The sequence below is a fragment of the Phodopus roborovskii genome, unplaced genomic scaffold (genome assembly GCF_943737965.1).
Source record: "Phodopus roborovskii unplaced genomic scaffold, PHOROB, whole genome shotgun sequence".
Classification (NCBI taxonomy): Eukaryota; Metazoa; Chordata; class Mammalia; order Rodentia; family Cricetidae; genus Phodopus; species Phodopus roborovskii.
The window spans coordinates 4,315,782-4,337,484 of NW_026126682.1; the positions used below are offsets into that span (position 1 = coordinate 4,315,782).

General features: G+C 35.7%; 2 protein-coding genes across 4 annotated transcripts in view; one reads left to right on the forward strand and one right to left on the reverse strand.

Annotated features, from left to right (window-relative positions):
* The window catches only part of LOC127214162 (ATP-dependent translocase ABCB1), a 144,267-nt gene that overhangs the window by 96,417 nt on the left and 26,147 nt on the right, over positions 1-21,703 (reverse strand). The window lies entirely within an intron of this gene.
* The window catches only part of Rundc3b (RUN domain containing 3B), a 136,933-nt gene that overhangs the window by 3,227 nt on the left and 112,003 nt on the right, over positions 1-21,703 (forward strand). For all 3 annotated transcript variants that reach the window (XM_051174571.1, XM_051174572.1, XM_051174573.1), the window contains exon 2: positions 10,174-10,289. In XM_051174571.1, the coding sequence (XP_051030528.1) occupies positions 10,174-10,289 (116 nt within the window). The remainder of the gene's footprint in view (positions 1-10,173; positions 10,290-21,703) is intronic.

A 21,703-nucleotide genomic window follows, 5' to 3' on the forward strand; every position in this document is an offset into this window, starting at 1 on the left:
TGCAGTGGCTGTCCTTGGAGAATCTTGAGCTACCTCAGTAGGGTTTGCTAAATGGCCCCATAAGACTTGGGTTTAGAGTTCTTTGTTTTTTGCCACCTGCTGTTTCTTCCTATTGACTTTGCTGTTGTTTCTTTAAGGTGTGTTTCCACTTTACATCTTGGCTTGCTGACTATTGTTGTGAACTAGGAAAGGGGATACCTAGATTTGTGCTCAGAGGCACAAGTTAGCTGAGAGAACTTAGCCGTTTTAGCATTTTAGGTATTGGATAATCAGCAGGAAACATCTTGCTCTTGAACTTTGTAGGAATTCAAATGTAGATATATGAACTCTTACTGAATAGATTGACAGCGATATCCTTTAAACACAGTAATCTATTCTTTGTTACTACTTGCTTGAGTATGCCTTGTAAGAGTGGTCATACCTTGGTATGAGGAATATCAAAGTTATTTTAATCATGGTATATTTAGTAGAACATTGATCCATGTTTTTGGGCCAATCCATATCTTCATAGAGCTTCTGAGTATGCTGAAGGAATTGTTCCATACTCGTCTATTTCGAATGGCTCTTATCCAGTTATACACTGATTACTTCAATGCTCATTGAGAGTTAAGACAAGCAATCACAGAGGGTCTTCTTGATGCCACTCTTCTAAAACTCTGCTGTTTTGCTTTAGGCATTTATATTAACAGTCCATTTGTAGATTATTTGTATTTGTGGTGTTAAGTATGGAGACCTGTGGTGATATTTTGTTTATGATCTAACAAATAAAGCTTGCTTGAAGTCAGAGTGCAAAGCTAGCCACACTAGTTAGCTATAGAAGGCAAGCAGTGGTGGTACACACCTTTAATCCCAATGCTCAGGAGACAGAAGTAGACATATTTGTTAATTCAAGGCCACCCTAAGCTACATGAAATTGATCCAGTCTAAAAGAGAAACAGAGATCACACAAAGGTGATCTCGGAAGTTGGGATCCCATGCCTTTAATCCCAGCATTACAGAGCTCCTGGGAGGAGACAGGAGCTCAGGGTAGTCTGAGGTTTTGTACAGAGCAGTGCCCTCTGAGAGTAGGATCGCCCCTTTGTTCTGAACATTGGTAGAGGTGAATGGCTGGCTGCTTTGCTTCTCTGATCTTCAGCTTTAACCCCAACATCTGTCTCTGAGATTTTATTATAAAGAACAATTAGAATCGTGCTACAGGAACCAGGATACAATATTGTTCTTATAAAAAAAAAAAAAAAAAAACAGTTGACCTAGAGTCACTTACTGAAAAGATCCTATTTTGTTTAATACCTTCAAGTGTTGCTTTTGTCTTAAGTTAGGCCTCTGTTTCTGAGCTCTTTCTGTCATCTTTCTATCATTTCATTAGTCTGTTTCTTCCTGAAATAATATCATACTGTTTTTCTAATAACTATTGCTTTATAATATATCTTGGTGTTTGGTAATCAAGTTTTCTAGGTTTTTATTTGGAGATCATCCTACCATCAGCCCTTTGGCAACTAAATTGTGATCTACTTATCAATTTCCAAGACAAGCAATCTGGGTGTTTCAAAACTTTACAATTTTAATATGTGTATAATGTATTTTGGTCATTTTTGTGCTCTCATTACCCTCTCTTATTCCTCTCATACTCCCCAAGGAACCCAAAGTCATCTTTGTATTTATGTGATTTGTTTGCTTGCTTTGTTTTTTTTGTGACCCACTGAACTTAGTTAAGATTGCTTGCATAAGTGTGGATGGGCTGTCATTTGCTTGAATATGGGCATCTTAACAATGGATATACCACTAAAGAAAATGACACCCCTCTTCTAGCAACCATTAACTATTAATAGGATTCTGGGATTTTTCATATGCTTACAATAAACAACAAATATTTTCATATTTTAAATATTCTGAATTTTTTCAGAAATAGGTATTAGTTTAGAATATATAGACATTATAAAATCTCTTGTCAAATTTACTAGTCTTGAATCTATGATCTCAACTAGATTTATTTATTAATTCTACCAGATTCTCTACAGGTTTAAAGAGATTGGTCAAAAGTCATGTATGCATGTCTTATTTCTTCAGTTTTCAATCTTTATCCCCTTTACTTGTCTTATTATTTACTACATTGGCTAGGATTCCTAACACATTGTTACAGAAAACATTAAAGATTTTATGACTTCAGTGGGCATTTGTAGCAGACTTTTCTTCTCTACTATTTCTAGATTCCTGGGATTTTTTTTTAAATTCTGAGTACTGAATACTATGTTGTTGTCAAATGCTTTTTTTTTCTTTTTTTCCTAATAATATTAAACATGATATCCACCTCTTTCTTCCACTGCATGTAATGAATTCTGTTGTTTGAACTTTACCTTTAGATATCAGACTAGTTTGGAATAAAACACTAGTAGATAAGTTATATTTTTTTGAGATTTCTTTGCATTTAGTTGAGCTAATATTTGGAATTTTTATAAGATTTTTTTGTTTGAGAAAAGGTTTCTCTGTGTAGCCCTCGCTATCCTGGAGCTAGCTCTGTAGAACAGAATGGCCTTGAACTTATAAAGATCCTCCTGCCTCTGCCTCTCAAGTGCTATGATTAAAGGCATGGGCCACCACTATCCATCTGGGATTTTTATATATTAACTCGTGGGACAGATTGATTTATACCTGTCCTTTCTAATTATATTGTCATCTAGTTTTAATAAGATTATGTTGCCTTTTTTTTTCTTCATGTTTTACATAGGTTCTGTAAGAGTGATACTGCTTCTTTAATATATAGGGCAATTCATCAGGTAGCAATCTAGAACATTGATTTCTTTGTGGAAATACATACTTCTGTGGGAAAATTACTAACATTCACTTTATTTAATAGATACTAACAATTCAAATTTCTGGTTTCTTTTCATCATTTTTTAGTATTTTTTCCAGGAAAAAAATATTTTTTTATATTTTTATAATCATCATGTGTATTACAGCTTCTCTTAATGTTTTCTTAATTTTTTTCTTTCTGAGACAGGATCTACAAACACAGCCTTACATACACCTTAAACCCAGAATCCACCTGCCTCAGCATCATCTCCTGGATGCTGAGTGTTAATACATTTTTATTGCTTAAAAATTTTTCCACTTTTAAACCTGAAATCCATATCTTTCTCACTGTTCTCCATATTAAGTCTTTACAGATGGTATTGATTTTTTTTTCAAAAGTTACCATCTTTGGATTTTATTAGTATTCTATGTCTAATCATGGATTTAAAGAATTGGTTCCTTAATTTGCAGGTAAAGTTCTTCTAGCTGTCTTTTACTGACTGTTTTAAAATTAATTCCACTCTTTAAAGATTATATTCTGAAAGACTTCAAGCTTTTGAAATTTTGTTGATGGTTGCTTTATGATATAACATATGGCTAGTTTCATCAGTGTTTTCTATGCATTTGAATGTTGTATTGATTGCTTGTTCTATACATGCCATCTATGTCTAGTGTGTTGTGTCATATATAGCTTGTCTATCTTTATTATTTTTTATATACTCAGTCTTCCTAGTAGTATGAGAGAGGTGGTACAATACTTGGGTTTAGGTCTATTTTCCCATTTTGTTATCACACACACACTGTATTACTGTGTGTATATTTAGAAATGTGTGTGTTTTTTAAAAGATTTATTTTATATGCATTGATGCTTTGCCTGCATGTATGTCTGTGAAAATGTACCACATCCTGTGGGACTTGAGTTAAAGATTGTTGTGAGCTGCCATTTGGATGCTGGGAACTGAATCCAGGTCCTCTGGAAAGCACCCAGTACTCTTAAAAGCTGAGCTATCTATCTTATCTATCTCTCCAGCCCTAGAATTGTGATTATGGTGTGTTTATAATCGTGATCTTTTCCTTGGTTCTTCATGCCTTTGTCTCTAACAAAGCTGTTTCCTTCAAGGCTACATTGTCAGTTGCTAAAATTGTTAAAAACAGCAGTAGTTATTTGTATATCTTTGTTTGCACTTTCACTTTTTCTGATACGTATATTTAAAGTTTTCTTGTGGAATGAGAAAGTTTTGTTTTGTTTTTCATGTGTTTGGTATAGGGCCTGAAGCATGCAAGGTGGGTACTCCATGTCTGAACTGCCCTTCCCAGCTTAGAAAACAGCATATAATTGGATTTTATATTTTATCTAGTCTGGTGGTTTTTAATTTAGGATTCTCAGCTTATTTACATTAAGTTTTATCATTATACTTGGATTTTTTATTTTAACATTTATTTTATACTTCTTTATCTTTTATAGTTCCATTTGTCTACTATCTTAGTTTCTATCAGAATGTTAGTTACATGTTATTTTGCCTTTCCTATATATATATATATATATATATATATATATATATATATGTTTATTTTCCATTCTTTTGGAATGATTGTTAAAACAATTTAAATTTTAATACATTTTACAAACCCCACAAAACATCGGAGGAAAATACACTTCTTAGTTTTATGGTAAGATAGAAACTAGGTGCTTGTCCATAAACTCCTTGAATGAGCAGAGTCAGAGTGATAAAGGGGAAGTTAGGTCCTGAGGAGAAAAGAGAATGAGCATTAGGAATAAAATAGTGATTTGGACAGCTAAAACAGCACAGGGAGATAGAACAGTGAGTTATGGTCTCCATAACTCCAGCCAGACAAGAAGGAGGGTGAGGTAAAGCAACTCTGGGGAAACAGACAGCACCAATTCCAGTCTCAGGATAAGTCCAGCTCTCAAAAGCCTTAGATCTAGGGCGTGTGTGTGTGTGTGTGTGTGTGTGTGTGTGTGTGTGTGTGTGTGTGTAGGGGAGTGGGGTTGGTGTGGTAGTGGCTTCTATGGAGTCCAGGGTTAGATGAGTGTATCACACTGATACGTGTATCTTGGAGTGTTATAACCAGACACTATTTTGTGAGAAGCCTTCTTATTTGAGAATGAGCTTTTTAGGGCCCTGAGAAGAGTGAGCAGTGAGGTCTCAGAAGAATAATACTCATTAAGCAGAGCTTCAGAAAAGAAACCTATCCAAATAGGTACACAGAAACAAGAAATATAAAAACAGAAGGCACGAAAAATACTCCAATAGTTCATACACTTGAAGTGAATAACAACTCGAAAGTCTGATTTATAATAATCAAGTAACCCAAATTTATATAATCATATGAATAAACAAGTCAATTCAGAATCTTCATGAGAATTTCAGCAGCCAGGATGAGAAATACAATATACTAAATGACAAAGATGAGGAAAGATGCTCAGAATATTTATGTGTTACAATAAAAGCTATCTAAAAACCAGAGGCAGAAGGTTGGAGAGATGGCTCAATTGTTAAGAGTATTGCTGCTCTTGGAGAAGATTGGGGTTCAAGTTTCAGCACCTACATGATGGCTAACAAGTGTCTGTAACTCCAGTTCTAAGGTATTCTCCTCTGGCCTTCTCAAGTACCAGAGGCATGTGCACTGCATATCCATATATGGAGGCATATATTTACATAAAATAAAAACAAATCTTTACAAACAGGAAAATGCTTGAATTTAACATGATAATTTGTATATTTCTGCTTAAAGGATGCATGGGAAGCATTTTTCTCATCAAAACATTTTTTTGGTTTATTAAAATAAAAATACACAATGGTTGAGAAATCTTACATTACTGCTTGAAAAGGAAAGCAAATTTTTGATTTCTTAAAAAATATCTGGTATGAAATATAGAAAAGAAAAGCTGTCTTTATTTGAACAGATATCTCCATGTATCATGCTAGTGTTTCATAGCATATTTATATCTTATCACTGTTGCATGTGTACACAAGTGTAGAGATACAGTGCACATGTGTGCATGTGCATATGGAGGCCAGAGGTTTAAGTCAGGGGTCTTTTCTATTGCTCCCCATTGAACTTGGTGCTTAACAGTTTGGTTAGACAGTCTGGCCAGCAAGCCCCAGGGGTCTTCTTGTCTTTGCCTCCTAGCACAAGCATGTATGACTATGTCCAGGCTTCACATGCTACCAGGGGTCAAACTCAGGTCTTCACGCTTGTGTGGGAAGCACTTTACCCACCAAGTCATCTCTCAACCCCTCTGCTGTATCTCTTGACAGCCGTTTTCTTGTTGATCATTTGAAGATGGAAATTATCTTTCCCAAAGGAGGATATAGTTAATTTGGTTTTATGGAATCCAGTAAATTTGTATGAAGTAGTGGAAGAAAAAACTCCAATCTTTGAATTTGTACATTCTTTTTTAATAGTGTCAGTTTTGGGCTCAGGAGGTGGCTTGGGAAGGTACTTGGTAACTGGAGAGTAATAGGGAAAGCATATTAAATTATCAAAGATCAAACTAAATTCTAAGCCAGATTCTTGGTGAAATACTCCTTGTTATCATTATTTGAAAGTAGATCCAATTTACTTCATGGTATAAATTATTGTTTCAGATGACATGCTTTTCTTCTCAAGTCAACAATAGGAGTAGAGGTGGAAGGCAGGGAGAAGGGTGGTGAAATGACATTTTCTAAGTGTGATGTGGTCATGGCAATTGTGAAGTCATATCTGTTACACTTACTGGCATCGGTCATATACAGCTAACAGATTCTAGGAGAGAAAGTGTTATATCTAATTGTGTGCCCACCAGCTCTAATGGATAGTCCTAAACCCTAAGTCTGGAAAGAGATTTATGGGGAATAAAAGGAGCTGGCAAGGGTGGGAAGGAAATAAGAGACAGTGGGAATGGGTGGTAACCAGAATGCAATACATACATGCATCATACGTACATACATAAAAGTATCAAACAAATTTGATTAAAGATCAATTGCTGCTGTCCAAGAAGATGAAGTACCTCTAAGAACTTAGCAGAGGTGAATGCTTCAATGTTGCTGAGAAAAAAGGTTGTGATGAAAAAGTTGTCCCAAAGGAAGTGACCCTGACAAAACACTTCATATTAAGGACCTACCAGAGATGTTTCATGACATTGAAGTAAGGGATACAAGGTGGGAAGCTGCCACCCATTTCAGCAATTTGAATAATGGGAAGATAACTGACTTCATCTTGTTTGAAGCTAGATGTTTGTTTTGAGTGGAGGTATGCACTTGGGAAGACTTGGTGTGATCATTGTATGATCTAGCTTTTGTGTTCGCTGCTCATGAAAGATGCCAACAACAGCCTTGGCAAACACAACAAACCATGTGTCTCCCTACTCCCTAGAAAGTGAATCCTTTTCATTATTGCTGAAGAGAGAAGAGACTAGCAGCTGAACAGTGAATGAAATAGTCTCTAACATGTGAAAGAGATGATTCTATTCTTTACATTAAGTCTCTGTCGCATATCCTTAGAAGTGTTTGTATAACATTCAAGAGAAAGAGCTTGATCAGCTAAAAACGTGGAGAGTTGATTCAGATACAGAAAAGAATACAACAGTTTTCCAAGGTTGCACAAGAAGACTGAGACAACTATCACTCATTCAACTCTTGAAACTTGTTTTGTAAGAAAGTACTTTAACTGCTGATATTTCCAATATTGTAAGTTACAACATTCTATACTAAGCTATGCTACTTTTTCATTTTTCTATATTACAATTGGCCAATTAGAGAGTTTTTAAAAATAGTTTTACTAAAAAGTTATAAAGATTACAGAAAATGTAAATTTTTCCACTAAAATGATTTTGTGTGATTTCTTCTTTTTTTCTTAGCTAGGGTTATGAGAAAATAGCATGACCCAGATAACTTGGGGAGTTGTCTCAGCTGGCAGGTCCACATCACAGTCCCGTAACTGAAGTTAGGATAGAAACTCAAAGTAGGAACCTGGAAGCGGGGGCTGATGGAGAAGCCACAGAGGAGTGCTGCTTACTTGCTTGCTCCCTATGGCTTGCTAAGCCTGCTTTCTTAAAACACGCAGGACAACAAGTCCAAAATGACTCTTACCATGTGTCAAATGGCATACAATCATTTTTGCAGCTTTCTATCACTATGCTGAGGACTGCTTTTGTTGAAATTTTCTGTTTAATTTTTTTTTAAATATGAAAAGGAGGGAGGGCCTAGGCCCTATCCCAAATGACTTGACAGATTTTGATGATCCCTCCTGGAAGGCCTCACCCTCTTTGGGGAGTAGATGAGGAATGAGAAGGGAGGGGATTTGGGGGACATGAGAGGATGGGAGGGAACTGGGATTGATATGTAATAAAAGAAAAAAATAATTAAAAATACAGTAAAATCTGTCAGGTCATTTGGAGTGGAGTCTGGGTCCTTTCTCCTGCCTCTAGGCTGGGGGAGTGTCCCTCCATGGGGAATGTGCTCCCATGGGTCCCTTTCATGCACTGGAGATGCATCCTGGTTCCACTGTTGGGAGTCCCTTGGACTGCCCAGGTCTTCTAGCTGAGGCCCACATTCTGGGTCGGTGGGGGGTGGGGGGGATTGGGTCTGAGTCTGTACAATGCTGGTTTCCCAGCATCACCCTCCCTGTGGGGTGGGGGTGGGGAATGGGATGGGAGAAGGGTTTGGGAGGCATTGGAGGGAGGGAGGGAGAACTGGGGTCAATATGTAAAATAAAAAAACATATAAAAATAGTAAAAAAAATGAAAAATGTAAGTGGCGTTTTCTGTTTAATTATTTTATTTTTTGAGATTATAATATACTGACATAATTTCCCCCTTCCCTTTCCTCTCTGCAAACCCTCCCATATACCACTCCTTGATCTTTTTCAAACCCATGGTCATTGTAAATCATGAATTCATTTGTATTAGTTACTTTTTCTATTGCTATGTTGAAACACCACGACTGGGTTTTATTTGGGCCTGTGGTCCCAGAGGGTCAAGTCCATAGTAACAGAGTGGAGGCATGGCAGCAGGGCTGGAAGCTAAGAACTTCAACATGCGGGGAGCTTAGAGAGCTAACTTGAATCATGTGAGTTCTTAAGTTCTCAGGGCCACCCCCAGGAGCATGTTTCCTCCAATAAGGGTACACTTCCTGAAAGTTTCAAACAGCTTTTCCACCTGGAGACCAGTTACTCACATGCCCGAGACTAGGGGACATCTCATCCAACAATAAAGATACTGGAGCTTAGCCTACCCTGCAAAACTGCTCAGAGCATTTCTCTTCATCTCATCAACAGTTAGGCAAAATCATCTAACACTGCCAGTTTTATAATGAAGTTTTATAATGAATATGCTTAGGGCCAAGAGATGGCTTAGTGGATATAGGCACTGACTTCCAAGTGTAATGACCTGAGTTCAGTTCCCAAGACCCACATGGTAGAGTGAGAAAATTGACTCATTCAAGTCATACTGTTTCACCTGTATGAACATGTATACACACAGACACACAAACACAAGTAGATAAGTGAATGATTGTAATAAAAAAGTTATTTAGTGTAATTTATTGAATACTAAACTGAAAGTAGAAGACAGAATAATTATATAGGTACACTTTATTTATGTCTAATATTTATAAGTCAGTATTTTGCTTTTTTTGTTTTTGAAGACTAGGTTTCTCTGTGTAACAGCTCTGGCTTGTGGACTAGACTGGCCTCATACTCACAGAGATCTGCTTGCCTCTGCCTCCTGAGTGCTGGGATTAAAGGTGTGTGCCACCACCTCCAAACTCATAATTTTTTATAGTATTAAGAATTACTAAATTATAATTGTATCATATTTTGATTCTGATTTCAATAGCTGTAATGTAAGGACAGAAAACTATCCCAAAGCCATACTTTAAGTAAAAGGTTGTATCTTATCCTGTTCAGCATGCCCTGTCAAACGGCCCTCACTCTGAGTAATTTTTTAAAAAATAAAACAATTTATTGTTCACCGTTTTGGAGACACCACTGACCAGATGCTTGGAGACTTGGTGTTCTATAGGGCCCATTCTCCTGTTTGGTGCCTTTTTTGTTATTTCATAACAGAAGAGGTAGTCAAAATCTCTTGGGCTTCTTTTACAAAGATACTAATAGAAGAGCTCTTCTTAGTTCTTGAAGACCTCAGCTGTTGATGCTAGTGCCCTGGGCCTCATCAGCAGTGTAGGATCTTGGAGAATACTAGCATTCAGACTTCAGCAGTAACTGGCATGTGGAAACCTGTTTTCTATAAAACTTTTCACTTACAGAGCACATTGGATAAATGCAATTTTCAATATTCTTTTCCAAATACCTTCTCATGTCTTCATACTTAAGTGAATGGATTTACTCTCTCTAAAATAATCATCTTTTTTTTCATAGATTTTCTGTGAAGACCCTGATTGATCGGTCTTGCTTTGAAACAATCGATGACTCTTCTCCCGAATTTAATAATTTTGCAGCTGTTCTGGAGCAAATTCTAAGTCACCGGCTAAAAGGTAAAAGCATTGATATATTATTTATTCTTCCTAATAAATTCCTTGTAGGAAGATAAACTTTTAGAAATATTATAGTCTGTGTGGTTTAGATAGCAACTACACTTTAAAAAAACAAATCTGACGTCATAATATATGATCTTTCGGTCTATGTCATTCACAAAGAATCTGTTTTTAGTATTGATGCTCATTTCTAGAATACATAACTGATGTTGAGTATGGATGTGGTGTTGTGTCTTTAATCTCAGCACTTGAGAGACAAATACTTGTGGATTTCTGTGAGTTTAAAGTTAGCTTAGTCTATGCAGGGAGTTTCAGGTGAAGCAGGGCTGCATAGTGTGACCCTGTCTCAAAACAGAAGTGTTGGGATGGAGAATTTGCTCTGCAATTAAGAGCATTTGTTGTTCTCACTGAGGATCTGGGTTTGATTCCCAGCAGTTCTATGGTGACTTAAAAACAGTCATACTCTGATTCCAGGAGTTCCAACAGGCATGAATGAGCATGGTGCAGATACATACATGGAGGCAGAAATATTCATTTAAGTCTAAAGAAATTTAATTTTGAGTATATCCTTTGCCATACACAAGAACAAAGCTATTTTCCCAAAGTATATACAGTCAAGACTTAAGTGCTAGAATATCCTAAGATTACTTACTCGTTTTCAGCATTAAATTGGTATGATGATTAAATCAGATATAGTTGAAAACTTTAGCAATAAGTACCTTACAATAAACATACCTTACAGTAAGCATATTTATAGCATAAATATGAAGCTTTTAAAATGTGAAGGACAGCAGGGTAGTTAATGATAACTGCTCTTGCTTAAGTAAATAACCTCTCTCCATGCGTATTTAAGCAACCCTAGTTAAATGAAGTGGATCACACACAAAACAAAGATGGGAGTGAAGAGGAAGGGATTCAGTGGGAAGAGGATACAGGAGAGTAAAGGTTCAATATGATCAAAATATATATGCATAGGATTGTGAAGAACATCACTTTTTAATTTAAAGGGTATATGGGAAACTGTCCAGAATTCACATATTTTAAAATTAAAAACTAATATTTAAAGCCAGATGTGGTGATGGTGATGCGTGGCTTTAATTTCAGTATTCGAAGGCAGAAGCAGGTGGGTCTCTGTGAGTTCAAAGCCTACCTGATCTACATAGTGAGTTCCAGGCCATATTGGGCTACATAGTGAAACCCTGTCTCAAAAGCAGATAGTATCTTATGTATAATTATTGAAAACCAAGAGTTACAAGTCTTAATAACAACAAATAACAACTTCATTACATCAATTCCATTATCAAGTGTTCAAAATAAAACTTGGTTACTAGATGCCTTTGCTTTAATTTTAACTTTTTAAAAATAGTTTAAATGATAACAGATTTAAGTCTGTAATAGCAATTTGCTTTGAGCTTTCAAGTGAAGTCTGAAGGTTCATTATGTTCTATACTTTTTAACATTGACAGAAAGTTTTGTTAACTTATAAGCTGTTTGAGGAAATAATTGAAATAACATGGGAACAAAACTTCTGAATTAATTTAGAATTCTGCAGTTAAAATGGAGCCCATAAAACCATCAATGCCTCTTCTGGTAATGGTAATTGCTTTTCATTTTTGTATTTCTGTATTTCCTCAATTTTCTTCTGTGAAAATATTTTTTAAAAAATTATGTTTTTTATGAAAGTAAAGAATATGGATATACTTGAAATATTGTTAGAATTATTACTTGTGCACTAATCATATTTTAATACCAAAATTTATGACTAAATAGCACATGAAATAAAATGTATCTTAATACTCACATGTACTTTATCTTATGAAAGTTCCCCTGATTACCATTTGTAATGTAATTATCTCACAAAATGCATTTTAGAAAAACTGTCAGTAGAGTCAGGCAGTGGTGGCACACACCTTTAATCTCGGCCCTCAGGAAGTAGAGGCAGGCACAGCTCTGTGAGTTTGAGGTCACCCTGGTCTAGAGTTCCATGACAGCTAGGGCTACATAGAGAAACCCTGTCTCAAAAAACCAAAACCAACCAAACAAAAAACCAAAACACTATTAGCAGAAAAACGTAAGAGCATATTGAGATTCTACATTGAGTAATTGGGCAGACTCACTAATGTAAATGGACTCCTTTTATACAGTCAATAGATATCTTCTAAGGTATGCCTTAGTAAAATAGATTCAGAACTCATCCCAGAAAATTAAATGTTTCTATAAAATCTAGTTAATTTATCAGTAAAATTTTAGTGGTGTAAGTAAGGAAGTTGAGGAAACAGCTCAGTGGTCGGGTGCTGTATGAGCAGATACAGGAGCTCCAATCTCCTGTGCCATAAAGCTCCACAACAAAAGTTCCATGGACATAATAAAGTATTGCAGGTTTTAGTTGAATGAGCTCAATAATTCAAAGCATGCTTTTAAAAGAGTTAATATAAAGCCACTATTGTGGTTGCTGTGGTTGAAAATAGATACGGATCATGAGATGATTTTTGAGAAAAAATATTTGAAAGTCTCAAGTACCTAGAAATTTCACATTATCCTATTTTTAATAATATAATATAATAAATTTATATTTTTAGAGGTTATGTATTTTGTTGTACACTAAATATTTAAAATTTAGTTTTAATTAAAAGTAATGGTTTTATATAAGTACATATTTAAAGGATCTTATTTTATCAGGTTATAAGATTTACTTTTATCAAGCTACTACTTGTTTTTGAAATAACATTTGGTTCATGCATTAAATTTTCTCTAGAGAAAGATACATATCTCCCTCAGACATATATAGCCTGCGCTGCCACAGGTAAACTGAAGAGCTGACTAAATTATCTACTTTTAATTCATTTTAAAAGTCTCATTATTGGAGAAAAGGAAGCTTTTAAAACCTGTCATGAATATTATTTTCACAAATCCCTTGATTCAATGATTTTTTCCCTAGAATATAGTTGAAATGGAAGAATTCATCACAGAATGTTAAAAATATTAGGCCCTGAGTTCTGTTTCTTCCATTCTGTACCATTGAAACTTCAGTCACTTTGAAGTATAAGTTGAACATAATACCTCTATCTGTAATCACAGCTCTTTAGAGGTTGAGGTAAGAGACTGTGAGGTGGAGGCCAACCTGAGCCTTAAAGTGAGACGCTTCCTCATTTGACTTTGTGTCTTCGAATGAAAGCCACAGCAGAAGCTGCACAGGTAAGTCAAGCTTTTAGCCTTCTCAGCAATAACTGCATCTTCATCATGTGTTTCCCATAGCATTGCTTCAGTCAGGACAAGGGATCATAAGATGGGAAGTAACAGTGAAGAAGTGTGCTCTGTAGTATTTCTTGATTTTTTTTTTTTTTTATAACTTTGAGACAGGAATTTTCTATGTAGCCCTGCTGTTTTGGCATTCATTTTATTGATCAAGCTGGGGCTCTCAACTCACAAAATTCAGTCAGCGTCTGCCTCCCAAGTGCTGGGATTAAAGGTGTGCACATCACACCCAGTCTACCCAGTAGCATTTCTAATGGTAGACTTATAGCTGTTTGTTTGAGCTCATCTGATCTCTGGGAACTAGTAAGGCAGTTCATCAAAGTTTTAGAAAATTTAGGTAGTTAGAAAATTCTTACTTATGGGTCAGTAAGATGGTTCAGGAGACAAAGGTGTCTGCAACCAAGCATGACTTCACAAATTTGATTCCCGTGACCCACATGGTAGAAGGAGAGAACCTACTTTCACAGATTGTCCTATGACCTCTACACCTGTGCTGTCACACACACACACACACACACACACACACACACACACACACACACATTAAAATTTTAAAAATTAAAAAGAAAAGTCTTATATATGCCAAGCCAACAAATCTCAGTGTGCTTTGATTTTTTTTCTGCTGAATTTTCAAATGTGAGCTTAGTAACTATCACAAGATTACTGCTATCAAGTGCTTCTCTCAGGCTCTCTTCTTGCCACTCCCAGATGGATGGCTGTCTATAGCCCCTTCAGTCTTCTGAACTACTACGGTATTGCTGTTTTACTTGTGTATCACTGATCAGTTACCGTTCCTCTTGGAATCTAGTGCTTGAGATTGTGTAAAGTGACTCCAATAGTCTAAAGCCTGTAGTGTTCATGACTTCAGAGCCTACTAATAGTTAACTTTCCCACACCACATATTTGCTTCATATTCAAATCAAAGCCAAAGTACAGTTCCAAGACTTTCTTAAATACTACTACTTTTATGTTTTATGTCATTGAATTAATTTGAGATGAAGTTTCTTAGTGATAAATGTAATATCTTAGTTCTTTTTAAATGGTTATATTTATATTTATATGTATATTCTATAAAACACCACACCTAGAAGCAAATTACAGAGGGTTTGTTTGGGCATGTGATTCAGAGGTATAAGAGTCCATCATTACTATCAGGCACAGCAGCAGGTAGACATGGCAGCCGGAGCAGAAAGCTAGAGGCTCACATCTTGAACCAAAGCAGGGAACAGAAAGAAAAAAACTGGGGAGTAGTGTGAGGCCTTAAGCTTTCCAAGCCTGTCCTAGCGACATACTTCTTCCAGGAAGGTCACACCCTCCAAACAAGGCCAGCACCTGGGTACCAAGTATTCAAATACCTGAGACGATGGGGCACATTTATGATTCAAGCTACCATATGCAGTTTTATTTACCTTGTCACCTACTTCAGAAATAGACAAGATAGCTATAAAATTGCAAATATTGTCATACCTTACTTTATAATGGAATTGTGTTTTAAGAATTGCTAGGCAATCTTGTCTCTATATAAAACATAAAGTATACTAACACAAACTGAAGAGAGTACATCACTAGCCAGTATAATCTATAGAACTTGCCTGTTATATGTGGTTGATGTTGATTAAAACCTTGTTCCATGGTACATTGTTGTAAATTGAAACTATATCCCATGTTTATGGAGTATAGTATTAAAAATTAATAACATACATACCATTCTAAACTCTACAGATTCTAGCAAGATTCTATAACAGTGGTTCTCAACCTGTGGGTCACATATGACCCCAATTTTGTAAAATGACCCTTTCATAGGGGCTTCATATCAGATATCCTGTTTTTTAGGTATTTATATTATGATTCATAACAAAAAATTATAGTTATGAAATAACAAAAATAATTTTATGATTGGGGATCACCACAACATGAGAAATTTTATTAAAATGTCTGTCACAGCATTAAGAAGGTTGAGAACCACTGTTCTATACAACGATATGTTTCACAGATGTAGAAAAATCCTAAAATCCACACACTACTACTTAAACCCCTAAATATCTAAAACTGTCTTGGGCAACAGGAACAAAACTAGAGACTCTCTGAACCAAACTATATTGCAGCTGGAAATGGTGATACATGCCCATAAGTCCAGCACTCAGAAGGCTATGGCAGTGAAACAACAGAACTCAAAAAGCTGAGGCAGGAAATCATGAGTTCAAGACTGGCCTATAGAGTGACTTTGAATCCAGCCTTGGTTACACAGTGACATATTTTTGAAAGATAGAACAAGTAAAAGAAGGGAGAGAGAGGAATAGAGTGGGGGGAGGAATTCTGAGATGAAACACATTGTTTTGTATTCTAGTTTTAAAAACACAAGGGAAAGAATAATTTTATTGTTAAGCAGAAGAAAACAATGTTAATATTAGGATCTGTTGTATTTGTTTCTATCAATCCTACCTTTTATTTTATTTGTAATTGTCATGTGCAGTAGGATACACTCCCCAACCCCAGTTAAAGGATGATGTATGTAACAACCAGTGCAGCCTTCCTCAACTCTTAGGACAGGAGTGACATCATCTTTCCATTCTGGTTCTAAGCCTGGTGTTTTTGTGGGAATCCTAGAAGTGGAAGTAGGGGTGTCTCTGACTCTTTCACCTGCTTTTAGGACCCATTTCCTACTACTGAGATGCCTAGCCCAGCCTGGATGAGTGTTTGTGCCTAGTCTTATTGCATCTTGTTATGCCATGTTTACTTGATATTCCTGGGTGGCCTGCTGTTTTCTGAAGGGAAATGCAGGAGCAGTGGATCTGGGGAAGAGGGAGGTGGGGAGGAGTGGGAGAAATGAATGGAGGAGAAGATGGTCAGAATGTGTTGTATGAGAGAATAAATTTTAAAATCAGCTAAAAAAAAAAAAAAAAAGAAGAAGGAGGAGGAGAAGACGATGATGACGACGACTAAGGCAGAATTACCAGCTCTGGGTCAGATTGATCTACATAATGTGACCCTGGGCTGGGGATTAATGGGAATACCACAAACAAACTAATGAGAGAAATCGGTTTCATGTTTGACAGAGGCACCAGTAATACATGATTGGAAAAGGACAATCTCTTCAGTAAATGGTATTAACACAACGGAGTATTTGCATGTAGAAGGAATGTACGGCCCTCACATCCTATGTAAAAACAAACTGAAATGTGTTAAGTATTCAAATGTAAAATTTTACACCTACCAGAAGAAAACACAAGGGAAAGCCTTTATGACATTGACCTAGGTGATATTTGAGATATGAATCCAAAAGCAAAAATTCAGATGTGAGATTATAGAAAATTAAAAAGCTTCTGTGTAGGAAATGAAACAAACTGCAGAATTAAGAGAGAGCCCATAAAAAAAAGGAGAAAATATTTTCACATTACACATCTGAAATTAATATCCATAATATGCAGTGAACTCAAAGAACTCAGAAAATAACTGGTTTTAAAATGTGGTAGTGTGCTTACCTAGTGAGTTTTGAACCCTTGGACTCCTAACACTGACAAATGAACCATTAAACATGAGTAGTTAAAATTCTTTGAAGACCTGAATATACATATTATCCAAAGAAGATACAAATAGCTGGTAAATATATAAAAAAGATGATCAATATCACAGATTATCAGGGAAATGCAAATTAAAAATACAATGAAATATTTCACATAATTGCCGGTTTGGACCTTCTGCCGCACCAGCCCCAAATAAGACACAGAGATATTGTATTAGATATAAATGCTGTTGGCCGGTTACTAGATTTTTATCGGCTAGCTCTGTCTTAATTATTAACCTATTTCCATTAATCTAAGTTGTTCCATGTGGTCTTATCTTACCAGAGAGAGGGCTGGCATTCTTCTCTCCCCGTCCTCCATCTTGGATCTCCTCCCTACTACTTCCTCCTCCTTGTCTCCTAATCTTGCCTATCTTGCTTTCCTATTGGCCAATAGTGCTTTATTCATTAACCAATAAGAGAAACATATTTACAGAATGACATCTATCAAACAAGTACTGGCAAAGGTGTTTGAAAAAGAAATATGTTCACTCCATTAGTGAGAATGTAGGTTAGTATAGACATTATAGAAAACACTATGAGAATCTTAAAACAATTAATATAATTCATGATACAGTAATCCCATTATTGGATATATATCCAAAAGCCAAGGCATTATCTTTTGTTCATGTTATTTGCATCATTTTTCACATTATTCAAGCTATGGAATCAGCTTGTGTTTTTCTACAGATAAATGGATAAAAATTGTATTTTTGTAGTTAATAGAATATCATTTAACTTTAAGTAGGTAATCCCGTCACTAGCAGCAACATTGGTGAACCTAGAGAGCATCATGTAACTACTAAGTAAAACAATTTAGTCACATAAAGACAAGTACTGCGGGGTATCCGACACCCTCTTCTGGACTTTGTGAGCACCTGCACTCATGTGCATATAAATACATGTACATAATTTGAGAATAACAAAAAGTTTTAATGTGCATAAATCCTTCATGATCATAGATATTAGAATCCTTAATCAGATATGAACAAATCACACTCTAGAATAGAATAATGTTTCATGATTGAAGATTTCATTTTATTTTAAATGTATTTAGTACTTATAAAATGAAATCTCAGGATCATATGAGAAGATTCATGAAAATTATTTGACAAAATTCAACGTTGACTGCATTAAAAAAAAAAAAAAGACTTCTTCAAGGACAGCAGCAGCAATTCAAGCAATTCACGAACGGTTTATACAGCCCTAACATACTAACCGTTTTGATGGATAATTCTTCATTATCATTAAGAAAGCTGTATAAAATATCAGTCCTTTTCATTTTGATCTATACATTCAGTGTAATCCCAGTTTGGTAAATGTTTTTTTTGTTATATTTTGTAGACAAAGTGATTCTAAGGTTTGCCTATGACTAGGCAAAGTAATTAGAATAGGTCAAGTGGTTTTTCATGGGAAAATCAAAACTGGAGATTCAGTGTATCTGATACAAAATTTAGTATCATGACAGTAACAATTACTCTGCCAATGAAGTCTTCCACACAGGTCAAATAAATGGAATAGAAAATTCATAGTTTTATTTTTTAGATTATAAAAATTTCAATAATCAAAGCTTGTAACATGAAAGAGATTTGTGAGATAAAATGGAAAGTTTCCATTATGTTGAAACATAAGTCCATAAAAACAATATCCAATAGTAAACACTGCAACAGCAAATTGACACCATCTCTATAACAGCCATGATCTGATTTTCACATGCTTCAGAGAGATGGCAAGTATGGCATGCTGGCTATAGAGCACACTGTGTTTTCGACTTGATTTTTGTGTTTTTGTTTTGTTTTGTTTTGTTTTAGTACATGTGCAGACTATTCAGTTGAGGAATTAATAGATAATGCTAAAACAATGAATATTCATGATGAAATTTTAAAGAGAATTTAAGGATCAGTGTGGTGGTGCACACCTGTATCCTAGCCTTTGGTAGACAGAAGCAGGCAGACCTCTGAGTTCCAGGCCAGCCTGATCTATAGAATGAGTTCCAGGTTAGCTAGGGCTACACAGAAGAAAGGAGTTTAGGTCCTTAGCTAGCTCTATCTTTGTCTGTTTGTCTAACATACATATATAGATACATAATACACACACACACACACACACACACACACACACACACACAGCCGCCCACTTTATAACAATAACAACAGCAACCACAAAAACCCAAGGAAGCCCTTTTGCCTCTGAAACAACAAAGTTAAAACAGCGAGGCAAACCACAGAGCAGGGAAACATGTATAAATTAGGTAGGTATTTGAAGAAGGGTTTATATTTAGAGTTTCCAAAGACTTGGTATATAATGTGGTTGTCAGTAAATACACAATGAATACACAACAAAATTAAAATTTATGAAATGGAAATAAAAAGTAAAGCAATTATATTAATCAATAAACAGAGCTGTGTATGAATGTGTAAAAATGACCAAATGACAAGCTCAATTAAAAATATATGAGTTGAGCAGACAAGGCATAAACACAGGGACACACACAAACACACATACCAGATATGTAAGCAGCCTATAAATATGTGAAAAAGAAGCTGTCAAAATTATTATTAGAGAAATAGAGTTGATCTGAGGAGCTGGACATGGGGGGGGGGCACATGGCTTTAATCCCAGCACTCAGGAGGCAGAGTGGTGTGAGTTCAAGGCCAGCTTGGTGTACAGAGAGAATTCTAGGAATCAAGGCTGTGTAGAAAGAACCTGTTTTAAAAAACAAACTTGTTCTAGTGTGGCTCAGGATACACAGGCTTTCAGCAGAAGTCTGTTTAGGAATGCAAGTACTACAAAGAACTAATGGGCCGTGACATTGTGATTAACAGTTCACTAAGTTCAGAATTGTAGGTTTTAATACAATTTTCATGAATATTATTAAAGTGAATGAAATATCCATGGGGTTGTGACAAACTATGCTTCCACTTAGAACATGTATTCTTTTGATCCCCTTGAAAAGTACACGATGAGGGTGTTGAAACCACGATTTAAGGATTATACTGATTTTGAGGTCTTTTCAGGGCCACAGACTTCATGAGGGCATATGTGTGTAAAATGCCCTAGCACCTTAGGTTATTGGTGTAGGGCAAACATCTATTTGCAATCCCAAGAATGTTTAACCACATAGGAACATTCTGACTTTTAGAAAGCACAGCTACCAAGACAGAGCTGTTGTTTTGGTTGTACCTCATGTCTAACTCCTTCTGAGACTGTTGACTGTCTCAGAACTGATTTTACAACTGTCTGTTGGCTTAGACATTTTGTGATATTGAAAACTGAAGTTTTACAGTGAAGACTAGAGTTACTGTTTTATAATTGACTCTGAGGGTCCACAAACAGGGAACAGAAACTGTCAACTGTAGGGATTCCCTATCCCAGCTCTGCATTCCTCTACCTTCTACCTAACAAAAACATGGCAAGCTTCCTCTGTACATTTACCAAATTCTGAAAGATACATGGAGAGATGCTAGAGTGTGTTGTTCATGGCATAAAATACTATACAGCCTCTTAAGAAAACTTGTGAATCTTTTATAAAGATAAATATACTTTTATTTCCCAGAAATTCTGGGCCTTTATTCAATAGACATAAAACCCATTTTTATGTAAAATTTATTTAGAGCAACTTTATTTATACTTGTCAAAAACCAAAAACAACTCAGATATCTTCAACATGATAAATGGCTAGCTATCATTTACAATGAAAAAAATTCAGTAATAGAAAATATATTTCTACTTATGTATGAATAGCAAATGAATTATGATAAATATGTGAAGCAAAATAATGAAAATTTAGATAGTGATGATCCATTTATATCCATTTATATGCCGTTTTGGAAAAGACTCCACTACTGTCTAAGACTCGAGCACTGGTTACAGGTTGGCAGGTTGTTTACGTAGCATTACATAGCATCGGGTGATGGAATTGGTATGAAACTTGTTCATAGTGTATGTCTCCTGTGTTTACCAAATTTGACACAAATGTCTACGAACAATGAATTTTTTAAAAAATAAGTTTATAATTCCTTCAAAGGAGGATTGTGTGTTTTCATTATCATACGTGAAATTCAGTTCCTTGATTCTCAGTTTTTTTAGAAGGCTAGACAATTCATCACAGAGTGCAATAGAGTAAGTCCCAAGAACCATCCATTTACTGTTCTCTTCATGTTTTTCTTGGATAAATGTTAACTTGTTTCATCTATTTGGAAATGAGTCATAACCGGATGTCTCTATCAACTTTGTTACTTTGTGTGTACTTTCTGGTTTTTTATTTTTTACATTTTAAACTCCTCTTACATTATTGTGCACACATTCATGCACTATTCTTTTTATTCCATTTATTATGGTTATTCAGCCACTCATCTGTCTTAGTTAGGGTTTCTATTGTTGTAAAGAGACACAACCATGGCAGCTCTTAAAAAGGAAAGCATTTAATTGGGGTGGTTTACAGTTTCAGAGATTTAGTTCATTATCATCATAGTGAGACATAGTGGCCTGCAGGCAGACATGTTGCTGGAGAAGGAGCTGAGAGTTCTAATCTTGATCAGCAGGCAACAGGAAGTGAACTATGTATCATAGTGAGTGTAGGTTTAGAAAAGGAGAC